The following is a 14957-nucleotide window of genomic DNA, read 5'->3' as shown; positions in this document are numbered from 1 at the left end:
CGCTGGTGTGACGTAGCAGCCCCCGGATGGAGAAAAGAAGGCGAAAGATGATGGGAAAGATGGAAGAAAAAATTAGCAAGGCTAACTCGATGTTTATCGTGTGATGGAAGCACCGTGAGAAGCAGACAGTGGGAGAGATACATCAAGGTCGTCCTCAGTGATAAAAAAAAGATTGCAAAAAACGGCCAACGAATAGAAAACAGGTGGCGCGGTACGGATGGACGGCGCATCAAGGGATAGTTAGTGGGATGATCGATTTTCGAAACAGCTGCTGTGACGATTTGCGATCGAACGTATATCGGGATAATCCTACCATCTTTTCACCGTGGCTCGTGGCTTACCATGGGATTTACTCCCAAATTGAAGGACGGGCAGGTTGTTGGGTGTGGAAAAAACACACAAACACACGCCTGGTATTGTGGATCATGTGGACGGTCGGATATCGGGGTGTGTATGCGTATCGATGTATGCATGCAGTAAGAATGCTATTTTTTCCTCCCCTGTACAGAGAGAAAAGCGGTCGAGAATAATACTACAACAACAAGCTCCTAAAGCAAAGAGGAGGAGGACCAAGAAAAAAACAAGTCAATTTATTTTTAGATTTTCTGATGATTTTCACGTCCAATCTCTTCGGACAACTGTCCGCCCCCCGGCAGCCGTCGCTGGCGCTGCCTCTCTCCGTCCCATATACGGCAGTGTAGCTGGTACCGAGGGTCACCGTGAAAGGTCCTCCACGCCAGTCATCCCCAAACAGAATCCCCGTGTCGGGAAATCAAAGAACGTGATCTGGGAGGGTGAGGGGGGGGGGATCGTTTGAGCGACGGTGGACGATGTTAGGCGACGAGGAAGCTATTTGAAAAAAAAGAGCGACAAAAACAAACAAATGTAACAACGTCAGTGAACGGGCGTCAGAAAACGCAAGCCCTACTAGTGTTCAAATCCCAACAACAATCGTATCACAAAATTTGTTCCGTCCGTCCGTCATCCGCGCACCCCGTATCAATTTGCACAGTTTGTTGTAGTTTTCTTTTTTTCTTTTTTTTTTTGTACCTTTCGAGTGTGCATCCCTTGGATGTAATTGTTTACTTGCTGATAGTAACCGAAGCTGAGATTACAACTATGCGTTACTTTGGAGCTAGCAGAAGAAGTAAAGGAGAAGGCTTCTGTTTCGTGGCGTTGATAATATGGGCAGCGAAGCGAAGGCGATTGCCGTCCGTGTCAGTCATAAACGATTGCTGGATCGATTCGACTCGTGTGTATGTGTGTATGTTGGGTCATGTGAGAGGGTTTCTGTAGTGCAAAATCGATTCTAGTTTCAAAATAGTGTAGAAAACGAGGAGGGGAAGGTTCACAACGATACGCACTGCAGGTGGTGTTGATGAATCATACCGATGCATGTAACATGCACAGCAGGCAGGTTAATAGAGGGTAGCAAAAAAAAAATCACGATTAGGCCAATGCCAAATTCATTCACCGTTTGCGGGTCCAATTTTTGTACCTGTTGGTTCGATTAATGTAAATCCGTTGTTAACGACGCTATCGGAACGCAAAGCCAGCTACTAGGATACGCAAAATACCACGGTGTTTCTGTGTATGTGTGTGAAGTGCATTTATGCTGACAGCTGACAATAGAGACAGGACAGAACACAACAAAGAAATCCAATAAAGGATGGACATAAAGGCGGTTGTGGGGGGGGGGGGGGGGGGGGAGTTGAGGCATAACATCTCCCATTTTAACGGTAAATCGAGCTAAACCCAGTAGCAGGGTCATGTAGGCCGAGCATAAATAGTGCTGAGCGCGGGAAAGAGCACACAATCAGTGCAATCATTCTTACTCTCTCGCTCGCTCAGGAAAGCCCATCGTCGTCGCTCTCTTTTCGTCGCCGCGAGACGGACAGTTGGGCGATGAGCATAGAGCAGCAGGGCACATTTGTTTACGTTACGACGTCATCATCATCATCAATCGCGTAGTACGGGGTGTGTGGTGTGTTGTCTAGGCGGGTGGAAAGCATAGAATGACGACACGACAATGGCTGAGGCTTACATTGTTGGGGCTCTGCCAGCCCTTCTGGTGGCAAATTGTTGCTGTGTGTAGTGTAGAATAGTTTCGTGATCGTGAGCAGCAGCACCACTACTGTGTGTGATCGTGTCAACAACAATCAAGTTCGGTTTTTTATTATATTTTTTTTTTGTTTCAGTGTTAATAAACATTTTTTTGGAAAGTTTTAATTCGCCTGCGTTGCGTTTGTTATGCTAGTAGTGTAATTGTGTAACAAATTGATCCTTCAAACGTTATAAAAAGGGAAACATAATCCAATAAAGTGTGTTTGGTGATTTTTTTTTAATTTTTAGAAGCAAGTTCTAATTAAACGATATATTCAAATCAAAACACACGCACACACTCGTGTGCGCTTCCCCTCCTGTGTACACGTGCGCCAAGTGACAGCAACACAGTGCGTCACACAGTGTTTGAAAACAAAGAGGGCATTGGTAACAACATCGTAGTAAACAGCGCAGTAGGGAAGCACTAAGTGAACCCTTTCAGTGCACGTAAACCCTTCCTCCTCACTGCTACTATTACGAGGTGCCGTTTTGTGCGTGTACTTTTGAGTAAGCGTAAATTAAAACATCATCGTTAAGCTACGGTAAAACAAATATGTTGGGACGGGTGCGACTCAAAGAGAACGGCATCATGGACGAGGAGCTACCGACGCTGCTGGAAACGTCGATCCGCTACCTGGCGAAGAACCTCCACGTCATTTGCAACACCGATCCGGTCACGCATCAGCTGGAGCTGAAGGACGACGTCGTAGTGCCGAACGAGATTTGCGACAGGTGAGTAATTTTGTGTGTGTGTGTGTCGCGAAAGTGTGGACTCTCGTCCTGTTGGCCTATTTCTTTTCGCTTGATCGTAGAGTATGACGCACCACCGGCCAGCCAGCCGAGTCTGCACGCCCCGGCCGTGGAGTGAAAGCTGGAATGGTGAACTTTCCCATTCAATGCAAAACAGTAGCAAATGGAACGAATGGTGCGCGTTCTGTCCCAACCACTTTATAAGCGCAACCCCACCCCAAGGCGCCTATGCTGTGTGTTAATAATTGGTTGTGTGTTATCAGTGTGTGGCTCAAAGCAAGAGCGAGAGAGAGAGAGAGAGAGAGAGAGAGAGAGAGAGAGAGAGAGAGTGTGTGTGTGCGTACGACTGAGCTTGGTTTCCCGTTAGCAGCTGAGCTGAGATTGCCACGACTCCACCACGGCCAGGGCTTTCTTCCTTTCCCTGGCCGATACGCAAAAAGGGCCTATAAAAGAAGGGCTCAAGAGAACAAAGAACACACGAAGAAGTGTGTGTGTACTATAGTCACCTCTATCACCACGAAACCCTCCTATAGTAACACGCTTTGACTCGCCTAGGTCGACGAATGTCTGCCGCGTGCCACCAGACACTAACACACACACACACACACACACATGGCAGAGCATGTGCGCCCGAGATAATGCAGTGTGTTGTGCATAGGAGTTCTCCTTTATGCCCTACCGAAACCGTAAGAACACATGGACGCCCCTATTACATAATTTGTCCATGTCCCGTTCTATACGTGGGGTGGTAGAGTATCTGAAGCAGAGTAGCGGCGCGGGGTCGAGTTCATTTCGTTCGTTTCGGTTGGGTCAGTGCACACTTTCCTAGCAGCGGCGCTTCGTTGTCGTCGATGATGCGAGGAAAAACGCATTTCCTATCTGTTTCTGTCTCAACTAATCAGCTGATTTCGTTTGTGGGTGCTTGTGCTGGGTTTTGTGCTTTACTACTACCCGTGCGTTCCGTGATTCTTTTGCCTGATAATGGTGCAACATTCTTGCCACGGAATAAATGAAAAAATGCAGGGAAGAGCAAACTATTTTTTGGATTTTTAAGAGCTTTAATTTCGTTCGTACATAGTTCGAACTAACTTCTTAATAATTAAATGGTTCAGAAATAAATATCTGATCCCGGTTTAGGATTTACAGTCTCCTAAGATCTTTTGCAGCTCCAGTATTAGTGTACTAGGCTTCTCTGTTCATAGTCCGCTAATCAATATCGAGAATGCGGTCATAGTTTGAATGTTAGACGAACAACAGTTTGAGAGGTTGGAGATAGACCAAACATTTCGTAGTAGATAACCAAGTCCTCTTTTAAATTATTGTTTTTACACTATTCTGTTAGTAGAACATAAATATAAACATTTTCTGATACGGTAGCAGGACACACGATACGATTTTATCTGGTAGTGGGAATACAATATCCAGGAACGGTGGTATAAATAAGTCTCGTTGACATAGCGTGTCGTTAAGCCAAGAAAAAAACAAAAACCGAGAAAAATACGTTATTGCCACCGCATTGGCAATACAGTTTTTTTACCATAAATAGCAAAAAAGTGGCTCTTCACAACAGAACATCCTAAAATATGCTGATAAACCTTATGAAGAAGAGATTAAAAGGTCTTCAAAAATGTATCTTTACCAAAGAATATCAAAGGACGTGCGTACTTTTGTACAGAAGTTATTTGTCATATTTAATATAATATGAAAGTAAGAGTCGTGGCAGTTAACTTGTAAATTATTAGATTGTCAACGGAAACGCTGAATGAATAATTTAAACTTTTTAAAGTATGAAAATACTAGTCTAAAATGACCAATGCAAAGTAAAATAGAATATCATTTGATTGCTGATTTCTTTTCAAATAAACATCGATCAAATGGTTCAAATTTTTGAATTTGTGCCCAACAATTTAATGAAAAATTAAGACATTTTCGGCACGACCAATATGTCGTTGATGATTCACAAATTACTTGCAAAAGCTCCAGCTTGTTCAGTTGACGTTCCCTGCTCGTACCAGCAATGGAAACCGAGTCCCTCTCTCACTGTGTGTGCGCATTAAAATCGTTGTGTGGATTTGATGCAGTTATTGCGACGTACTACAGCAAGATTCCCCGTTTCAATCACCCTCAGCATCACACTGCTTACTTCTCCCTGTCTTAGCCTTGCCTAATCGATTCTCGTTCTCGCCTATCGCCACTTCCTTTCCCTTGCATTACGGATTGAACATTCACTTGAAGGCACCCCGCGATCCCCTGTGGCGAGTCGAGCAGGTTTTCTTTATATTTGTCCGCGAGTGCGAGAGAAGGTAAGCAGGGACGGATGGACTGTGGTGGATAAGGTCGAGTGTGTATGCAGTTTTCGCTTGCCTACTAACTGCAGCTACCAGCTCTTTTATCCTTCACAATTGCTTCGTGATTTGTACGTATTTTGCACGCAAACAACATCTATTCCCAGCCTACGAGCCCTAGCCTACCGTCCTCGGAGGTTCCTGCGACTGGTAGCAGTAAACCCCGGAGTAGGCGGATGTGGTTCAGGTGTTTCTCGGTGTGCTTTAGGTGAAACTTGACTCCCCATTAATGCCTCCCTCCCGTTCTTTGCCTGTTGCTTGCACACTCTTTTTCTGCTAAGCTAGGGCAGCCCTTGCCTATCCTCCAGGACAGCCCGTTTTTTGATCGTTCTACAAGCTTCTCTTTGTTATGAAAGTAGGCTTTGGAGTGATCTACTTTGCACTTTGCGAAGGAAATGATCGTGCTCCAGAGCAGTGACGGAAAGATGACGCTGGACCGTTCTTTGTTGTTCCATCCTTTATGCGATTTAGATTAGCTTGTAGTCTTAGCTTATTGTCCATCTAAGTGACCTCCATTTTTTGTTTGATTTTTGTGTTTCAAAGGTTTGTTTTGGATACTACTATTGAACGTTGCTGTTTGTGGGCTTTCCTTTTTTCACGCCACCCTGTTATGGGTCAGGGTGAACTGCAGCAGCACATTTGATGAAAACCGCCGGTGCAATTATCTGACTAATTGCACCTGGTCTAGTTCGTGAGTAATGGCTGTAATGGCAAAAGTGTGATATGAAATCGGCTTGTTTGAATAGCGTTTAATGGAATTTTCCTTTAACGAAAACATATTTACCGAACTGTGGCTTTAAAAGAGGGTGTACTTGAACATCTTGGTGCAGCTCGTTGGTGAGGCGACAACGGTGTCGATCGTCACACGACAGGACCGGAGTTCAACAAAACCCTTATCCGGATCGTTCCCTCGTAGTGAGGTATTGACTATCCAACTTGGTAGTATCAATAAAGGGTTTACCTAGCCAATTCGGCAGCGTCAAACTATTATCGGGCAACGCAAATGCTTATTCTGGGTCATTCTATTCGGGCATCGTCAAGTCTAAATCCGTCGTTGTAAAGATTGCATTGGGCTGCGCCTCTTCGGGCCGCTTTAGGTGATGAACTTTGTGATGGCTAAAAGAACTTTTGAGATGTACTTTTTATTGAAATAAATGTACAAATATTAAAAACCCAACACTATGCAAATAATACAACATAGTTGGCTAACTAACCAATGGTAAAATTTGAAAATAATACATAATTAGTTATAACATCACACAAACAACGCATTTTTGTAGAGTTTTTGGATCACAAAACAACGGAGTCTGAGGAAAATCAAAACAGGCGGCCCAATTCAATTTTTACAACCAAGAATGAACCAGAATAAGGATTTACGTCGCCCGATAATGGTTTGACGATGCCGAATTGGTTAGGTAAACTCTGTAAGTCTAGCAAGAAAATCGTTGTCCGGCGCCACCTAGAGCCTATAATCTTGACTTGAACATCTCCGTAGGACGTTATGAATGTTGAGGGCGACACATCACACCATACACCGAAATCTGGTAGCTTTTCGGCGTCTTGCAGGGTAGGAAACGCATCAGTAACATTAACTTCGGAACTCTAAATCGTTATTCTCATTAGCACAAGGGCAAACGTCTCCCTTACTTTGCCTTATTCTGCAGGGAGCGACGATAATTGAGCAAATGGCTTGTTGTCCCCTGCCTGTCTGTGTCAAAATTAAGCTCAAGTGAAAGGAACGTGCCTTGACCAAACTCAAAGTACACCTCCTTGTTGTTTGCTTATTTGTTGTGGGTTTTTGTTTTAGTTATCCTATCCCGTCACACCCATTCACGAAGACATGAGGATGTTCTATTCATAGCGCATGGTTGCCCCTTATCCGTACCGACTCCTGCTTGATTCGTCTTAGAATGTCGCGACTTATTGCGTTTCTATTCGACCATACCAGAATACCGTGCCGTCTGTGTTGGTGATCGGTTGATCGGGCACATGCCTAGACTGGCATGTGCATCGGAAACACGACATTTTGCACAGGACCTCGTTTTAAAGTCCAACGAGACAGCGAGTGAAATCGAACGATTTTTAAGTAAAAGATTTTGTTAGATTTTCTTGGATATCCTTGATTAATGCTGGGTAATCAAATAGAAGTAAGTTTTCTGCTGTGCACCACCGAGTGCCTTCAATTGTTCAACCAGTTGCAAATAGCTATGCTGCTTGCTAGCAATGCTTACAATAAGTAGCAAAACAACTCTCATCCTTGAGATTGCTAACTTGCCGACCCTCCAGATACACAACTCCAAACAACCTCCGACTTACACGAACGACAAGAAAAGTTGGAAGTTGGGATTGATTTACCCTTTTGCCAGTGGTTAGAATTTATCGACCAATCCCTCCCAGTGTCTATTCGACCGGAAAGCGGAAAGCAATTGTAGGTCGATTTTTCGATTGCTGCAGCCGCATTGTTACACGCTTCTTGTTACCTCTTCAATGCCAACCAGACAAATATTTGTTTTGCAATAAAATGCGCACGCTTCTTCTGTTGGAGTTTTATGGCTGGTGAGCTGGTGAGCACTTCTCTTTTTTTTTTTTAAAGACGGAGCTCCATCGTACTACATAAGACTTACGATTACACCACAATCCAATGCGTTCCAATCCGAGTACTTTTAATTATTTCGTCCAACAAAGGTTAACGCTTTTGACGGTTGTGCGGCAATTGACATCGGCCACGAGTTGTCCTTGCACTCTTAGCTTAGTGATAGTACGTATCAGAAGCAAAGAGCAGTGCGGTGGTAGCATTGGCGGGGAGCGATCGTCTTCTGCATACCGAGGCGGATGTGATTACATAAACCTCAAATTAGGGGGAAACCAACCGAGAGGATCGGCTAGAATGACCTCCCGAAAGTAAATAAAAAATGGCTACAACTTTGTTCTGGCAATGGTGCGATAAGTTATGTCAATGAACTTAGCCCCAGCGGCATGTCCTCCTCATAATCGCTTTCACCGTCTAGTTCCCCCACCTCGCTTTTGCTCTGGGTCTGGGTGGATTGTTCAAAAGGAACGAATTTCTTCACTGATTGGGATGCCATCACAAATGTCACGCTGTTGTACAAAGTTCGTTAGTTACGCTGATGCTGTCGTGGAGGCGAATTAGTTGTGCTGCTGTCCCCACATTGCTTGGTGTGCCCTCACACGACAATTGTCACAAAACGAGCGGCTGCAACGTGTCGCGCTCAGCGTGTGATATAGTCCACAATTGGTCATATTGCCTGCAATCGGCGAAACATTTGGATATGCGATGAGAAGGGGACGTAGGTGAGCATACTCATGCTCGTGCGCGCGCCGCTTATTCTAACCTTCAAACGGGCGCGCAACGCAACAGAGCAAATGGCGGATGGTGGCCTCGTGAAAGCAACTGTGCCGCGGCACTGCACACAGAGGCCCTCAGTGCACTTGAAAATGACTAAATTGACGTCGATGTGACGCTTGTGTTTGTGTGGCAGCGAGAATGTCATCCATATGACGCCAAAGCTATTTCAGCGGCACTAGCGTGGGCTGGAGGGAGGATTTGAAATGGAGAACTAACCAGTGCCACGCCAGTGTCACCAGTGCGCGACATTGTTCACGGTTCGTGAATTTCGTCAGCTCATCTGGTGCATTGTTTGCATTGTAACCTCGGTGCGGAGATGGAGGTAATTCGCTGGCATTAACTTGAGATGGTAAAGTTCCAGCATTTGAGAAGCAAAGCAACAGGTATCTAGTTTAAGCCGACGTATAACATCAGGAATGTGTAGCCATACCGTGGTCTTGTGCCTTGACCTTCGGTTTAATACTCCGCAGGGTTGTGTATCAAATCTCATCGTGGACTATACACCGAAAATCTGTTTTCACAGACTGCCAGGATACCATTGGGGTTCATGATTCTACTTAAGGCTTGAAAATTGGAATATTTTGGGTCAGCATAACGTCAAAACACGTATCAAAAACTGGCCTATGCTCCGTCATAAACCCATTTGTATGACAGGTGGCGGGTCAGGTAGGTAGAGAAGCGATCGTAGTCCCGGACTATATACCTAGTAGGTCACGATGGTCTTCTTATGGCTTATTAGACTTGCTGATACCACGTAGTTGCATGGTCAAATCTTCAGTACGTGGGCGAGTGGTCGGGATAGGATTTTGATACCCGGTCCTGCCGTGTGCTTCGTTATCGTCTCACCACCGAGCCGGGCCCCTACTCAACTACGTAGAATCTTTAAGTCTTGTAAAGAAAGGCGAATGTAGTCTCATGTCAGTCAAGACTTATAAGAAAGTTTAATCGAAATCATCATCACAAATCCTCAAACCTGATATTCTACGATCCTCTCAGCCTACGATAATTGTATATAATCTTCAATTTATTTACTTTGTCCTGGTTTTTCTTGTACCACAGTACCGTAAACAAACGATTATATTGATCACCTAGCCAAGCTTTTTTACAATATGACTTTATTAAATTTAATGGCCCCGTAATGGGCACCATATCAGTTGCCCTTTGTAGGCAATCTGCACAACTTTTGACAATTATTATGATACTTTTTATGTGATGTGATGGGTCAACTTGGCAGCTTAGCTCCTATCACCACTCACACACTCAACCAGGTGTGCGTGCATGGATGGTACGCATGTGAAATTCACGTGTGGTTTCAATCATGTCGGCGATACGTGCCTCGGATGTTCCAGTAGCAACAACCTTGCCTGCCTGCCCATTCACCGTTTGTGTGATAAGAGAGTGTGTGGAAGGTGCTTCGACAACATCCAGCAGTCCAGCAGAGATACAGGTCGAATTTCAATCGCCTTGTTTTTTTGGGCAGATTCCTTGAATAACCTTGGAAGACGGAAAATGAAAATATTTGAACTGCTTTTAGCCGTCCAGAAATGTCTAGTAGTGGAGGTGACACTGTCTGAACTGCAATTAATGGGCCATATATTTTGGATTGGATGGCCTGGGCTGGTTGTGAGGAATTCAAAAGTTAAGCCACAGCAATTATGGGCAAAGATCACATTCTCTCATGTCCCGATTCCCTTCGCAGAAGATTGTTTGATCTACAATAAAACTATATAAAACAACTTTAAAATTGAGACCTTTACTTGTGATTCATTCAACCAAATTTTTAGAACTTCTTCGCCTGTCCCTCCAATTATTCGAAGCTACTAAACACAGTTAATGAAATACTTTACCGCCCTTGCTGTTGGTCTGTTGTGAAGATGAGATTTCTATTGAAGATGATGCGGAGAACCTAGGCTGCACAAAGCCGAATAATTGATTAAGATTAAATGATTTAATTCCATTAGCGCAACTTCACACCAACATACACACACACACACACCTTCAACACCGATCGTTTTCAATCAAAAGCCTCGTAAAGATAAGCCTTTCACAACGCTCGTGTTTAGGCTATACTAAATCACTAATCAAACACCAATCATTTGTCGGTCATTTTGGTCGTTTTCCCGTGCTTAATTGCCTTAGCATCTCCAGGCTACCGATGAGCCCACATAAACCTGATGATCGCCCACCTCGCGGCACAAGGTGCCGGTACCGTTTTGGTGCGTTTGGTTTTCGTTTTTCGCGCCAGTCAGCGCCAAAATATATCGGGGTTCGGTGGTGGGCAAGGTCATGGGAAATGGATGATGATTATGGCCGCGAAATATGATGGTTTTTCTTGCCTTCTGTGGTCCTTCTTTTAACGGGGTGGTTGCTGTTCTGTTGCTGTCGCCATTCGCGTGCTGGCTTAATGACTCGGTAAGAAAAGCGGAAAAACTGAAGAAGATTAGTTTTCTTTTGTTTGTTTGTTGGTGACTGGTTTAATGTTTGCGAAGATTTGCGATCGCGAAACTTGCCCAACAGCACTTCATTTAAAGGCATGTGGTGCTAACCTTAATCATCACATCGAGACTGAGATTTCGTTGTGGCTTGCTTGACAAATCATCCAAATGCTTTGTGCTTTTTGTCACGGTCGGAAGGAATGCAAAATTATCGCATTGCAGCCCTTTTTTTTTTGGGGGTAAAATTATTGTTCACCATGTTTACGCTACGACAAAGCAAATTAATCTATTTGTGGAACTGGTAGCAGTGTGCGGAGAAGGCGAGGCGTGTTCGTTCGTGTGGGCAAATGATTTACATTTCGGGGTCCCAGGCCCAGGCAAACAGGCGTTGTTGCATTCTTGATGGCAAACGCTCAACTAGACGGCATTCCAAAGCTGGGGTTGAACATTGTTCATTAGCGTGAAAATGTGCTTAATGACAAAAATAGCAACTACTCGACTCTACTACGAAGTCATTTATAGCTCCAGAATTGCTGCAGACTGTCCTGTTGAAGGGTAGTAACAGCTGGAGTTGGGACTGATTTGTGAGAAACTAGACCTGCAAATTAAGTTGTGACTGACTTTTTTTTTGTTTGCTTTCGTCTCTCTTCCTCAGATTCCTCCGCTACCAGCAGGACTGCGGGCAGGACATCAACGATCGCTTGATACAGATATTCCGCGACACGGAGAAGACCCCGCTGCGCCATGTTAGCCTGCGCAACAGCACCATCACGAACGAGGGCATGCGCATACTGTTGCGACACCAGCTCAACTCACTGTCGATGTGGTACTGCAACAAGATCACGACCGCCTCCTGGAACATCCTGATCGAGCACTGTCGGCAGTTGCGATCGCTTGAGCTCGGCCGGTTCGTCGATATGCTAAAGCACAGCGAACCGAACGAGAAAACACCGATCGACTTTCAGCTGCTGTTGCCACGGCTGCAGCGCCTCAAGCTGAACGGTGTCGTACTACAGCCGACGATACAGTTTAGCCATCTGACCGAGCTGAGCCATCTCGATCTGACGGCGTGCATCTTTGCGGAGTTTAGCCTGAAGGCGTTGGTGGATCTGCCGAATCTGCGGACGCTTATTCTGTTTAACGTGTGGCCGCTGGAGCACGAGTTCCCGACGCTGTGCAAGCTTAAAAATCTCGAAACGCTCGACCTGTCCGTGTCGCGTGCGAATGTTGACGGAAACTATTTAACGCCTAACAAAGTAAGTTTGCAAAAGTAGTAGTGTTGCCGGCCAGTGTTTAATTTCGTCTCTTTTTGTTTCCCGCATTACAGTTGCTAGCAAACTTAGTTGAAAATCTACCAAAACTTCGACATTTGGACATCTCCGGTACGAACCTGGCCGGTGACGGTGTGGCCGAACGGGCTGGATCTTGCACCGGAAACAGCTCGGACATCCCGGGGCTGGTTAGTCGGGTGGATCGTCCGCTAGATTTTCTCGGCATCTACTACACCTCTCATTCGGCGTGCAAATGGCACGATATCCCGGCTCTAAGGGTAAGTTTTTTGGGCGAAAACTTTGAGGGTATATGTTGTAGTGATGGGCAAATTGCTGCATGGTCGGAATCGATTGCGGAGCGGATTTCCGGAATCGATTCCAGTTAGCAGATTCGAAATTGGTTCCGTAATCGGTTTCGCAATTCGTAATCTGTTCTGGATTGTTTTCCTAAGTCGATTTAAGAAATAATTTGAAAATGGAGTTTGTAAATGGTTTCGCAAATGCTTCCGAAACCAGAAAGGATTCCAAAAATGGAAGCGGAATCAGAACTGATTTCGAATACGGAATCGGAATCAGGTGGTTCCAACTCATAGTATCCTCCCCTCATGACTAGTATGTAGTATTGGGTAGACTAACATGTTTACTGTAAAAAAAAATCGTTTGTTTTAGGTCGCTGGTGAGGCAACGGAAGAACAGATCTTGGTCGCTGCCATGGCCTATCAGGACCGGCACGAGCTGTTGACGAAGGTACTGAACGATCTGTACCATCTGCTGCGATTTGAAACGTGCAAACAAATACATAAAGCACTGGACGTCGTACTGTCGGCGATGGATAAGCACATACGCGTGAAAAATATTCAGATTAGTGGCAGGTAGGTTGAGATTTATTCCGGTGGTAGCTTTATTTTTGTACGGATGCTTTAATATTGATCCACGACCGTACGCTTTACAGTGCCACCCTGTTCTACATCGTGAAAGGTAGGGAAAAGATGAAGTTTGGCGTGCCGTTGAAGAATCACATCATTCGCACACTGTTGAACGGAATGTCCACACACTTGACGGACGATACGATGATGCGGAATGGGTGTTTAACGTTGTGCCAGTTCAACATACCGCTCGATGTGGTAAGCATTCCGTTCAAAATCAAAAGAAATTTGAGTCTAAAACGTGTCCCATTGACAGATGTTTGAATATGAGCGGTTGGTTCACATTTTGCTACATGGCGTATCGTACCGAGAGCAGGAAGGATTCGTGCAGCGCATCGCAATCTATCTGCTAAACTCGCTTGCCTGCCAGGTGGACGGCAGCCAGAAGCTGTTTTTGGGCGATCTCGGTGCTATATCGGTAAGTGAACGAGGTTCGGTCGGGTAGGGTGAACTTTCAACACCTTCTTGTCCTTTTTGCAGACGATGCTGAACTTGATCAACGATCGATTATCGAGGCGTGTCTTTGATGACGTGATGGAGGTGGCCTGGTCAACGATGTGGAACGTTACCGACGAAACGGCAAAGAACTGTGAACGGTTTCTCGATGGGCGCGGCATGGAATACTTCCTCGGTTGTCTAAAGGTAAGCGGTGGCGAACGCCCAATGAGTCAACCAAATTTTTTATTTGCGATGTAATGTGTGTTTATGTTTTCTTCTAGCTATTCCCCGATCGGGACGAACTGTTGCGCAACATGATGGGTTTGCTCGGCAATGTGGCAGAAGTGAAGGAGCTACGGCCACGCCTTATGACACCCGAGTTTATTACCGAGTTTTCCGATTTGCTCGATTCGTCCAGCGATGGCATTGAGGTTAGGGTTTGGTGTTGTTAGGAAACCGATGTGAGTCGATGGTACTAAATCCTTATTCTTACAACAGGTCAGCTACAATGCCGCCGGTGTGCTGGCCCATATTGCTTCAGACGGTGCCGAAGCGTGGAAGATTCCGAGACCATCACGGTACAGTGTTTTGGTCCGCATGGTGGAAGCGATCGAACGGTGGGATCTGTCAGCGGAGCGTAACATCAACTATCGCAGCTTCGAACCGATCCTCGGATTGATTCGCTGCTATCATACACCACAGTGTCAACATTGGGCCATTTGGGCACTAGCGAATCTAACCAAAGTAGGGGTTTATTCGCATCCAAAAATAAGTCCCAGGACATTAGCTAAATAAGCACTTGTTCCTTTGCATTCCATCCAGGTGTACCCGACGAAATACTGCCGGGTGGTGGAGCAAGAGCACGGTATTGAGCTGCTTCAGGAGCTAATCGATCATCCCCAGCCGTATCCACGTCTCAAAGAGCTAGCCCAGATCGTACTAACGCACTGTCGCAATCTTAGCGAACCGATGAGCGGAACGATGACCGGCGCCATCAACAACAACAATAACAACAACACGGACCCAAACGTAATGGAGCTGGACGGCTAAAAGCCTTTCGCGCTCCATTTTAGCAGTATCGGCATCAGCATAGGGACACATAGTGTGTTTGTGTGTGTGTGTGTGTAGCGCATCACAAGTGATATATAGCAAGCGGAAACGGAAACAAAAAGCTAAAGCAAATGGCTTCTATTGCCACATTTAGTCTGTGGAGTGAGGATTGTGGGATACGCACGATTATCACCGCGTGATATCCACTACGTCCACATTCTGCGAAGCGTAATAAAATGTCAGTTACCCAATCGAAGATAAAGAAAACTGCG

At 45.3% G+C, this 14957-nt stretch overlaps 1 protein-coding gene across 1 annotated transcript; it reads left to right on the top strand.

The window, feature by feature from the left end:
• The first annotated feature begins 2595 nt into the window (after positions 1-2595).
• LOC126561683 (protein zer-1 homolog) lies at positions 2596-14746 on the top strand. The gene is made up of 10 exons (XM_050217978.1): positions 2596-2835; positions 11656-12256; positions 12328-12549; positions 12941-13143; positions 13224-13395; positions 13454-13615; positions 13678-13839; positions 13917-14066; positions 14134-14379; positions 14458-14746. The coding sequence occupies exons 1-10, from the start codon at positions 2657-2659 to the stop codon at positions 14683-14685; spliced, it is 2325 nt and encodes a 774-aa protein (XP_050073935.1). The 5' UTR covers positions 2596-2656; the 3' UTR covers positions 14686-14746.
• Positions 14747-14957: the final 211 nt, after the last annotated feature.

This window comes from Anopheles maculipalpis, chromosome 3RL (assembly GCF_943734695.1).
Source record: "Anopheles maculipalpis chromosome 3RL, idAnoMacuDA_375_x, whole genome shotgun sequence".
NCBI lineage: Eukaryota > Metazoa > Arthropoda > Insecta > Diptera > Culicidae > Anopheles > Anopheles maculipalpis.
Note: the sequence above shows the minus strand (reverse complement) of the source record. Positions and strands in the feature narration are given on the sequence as shown.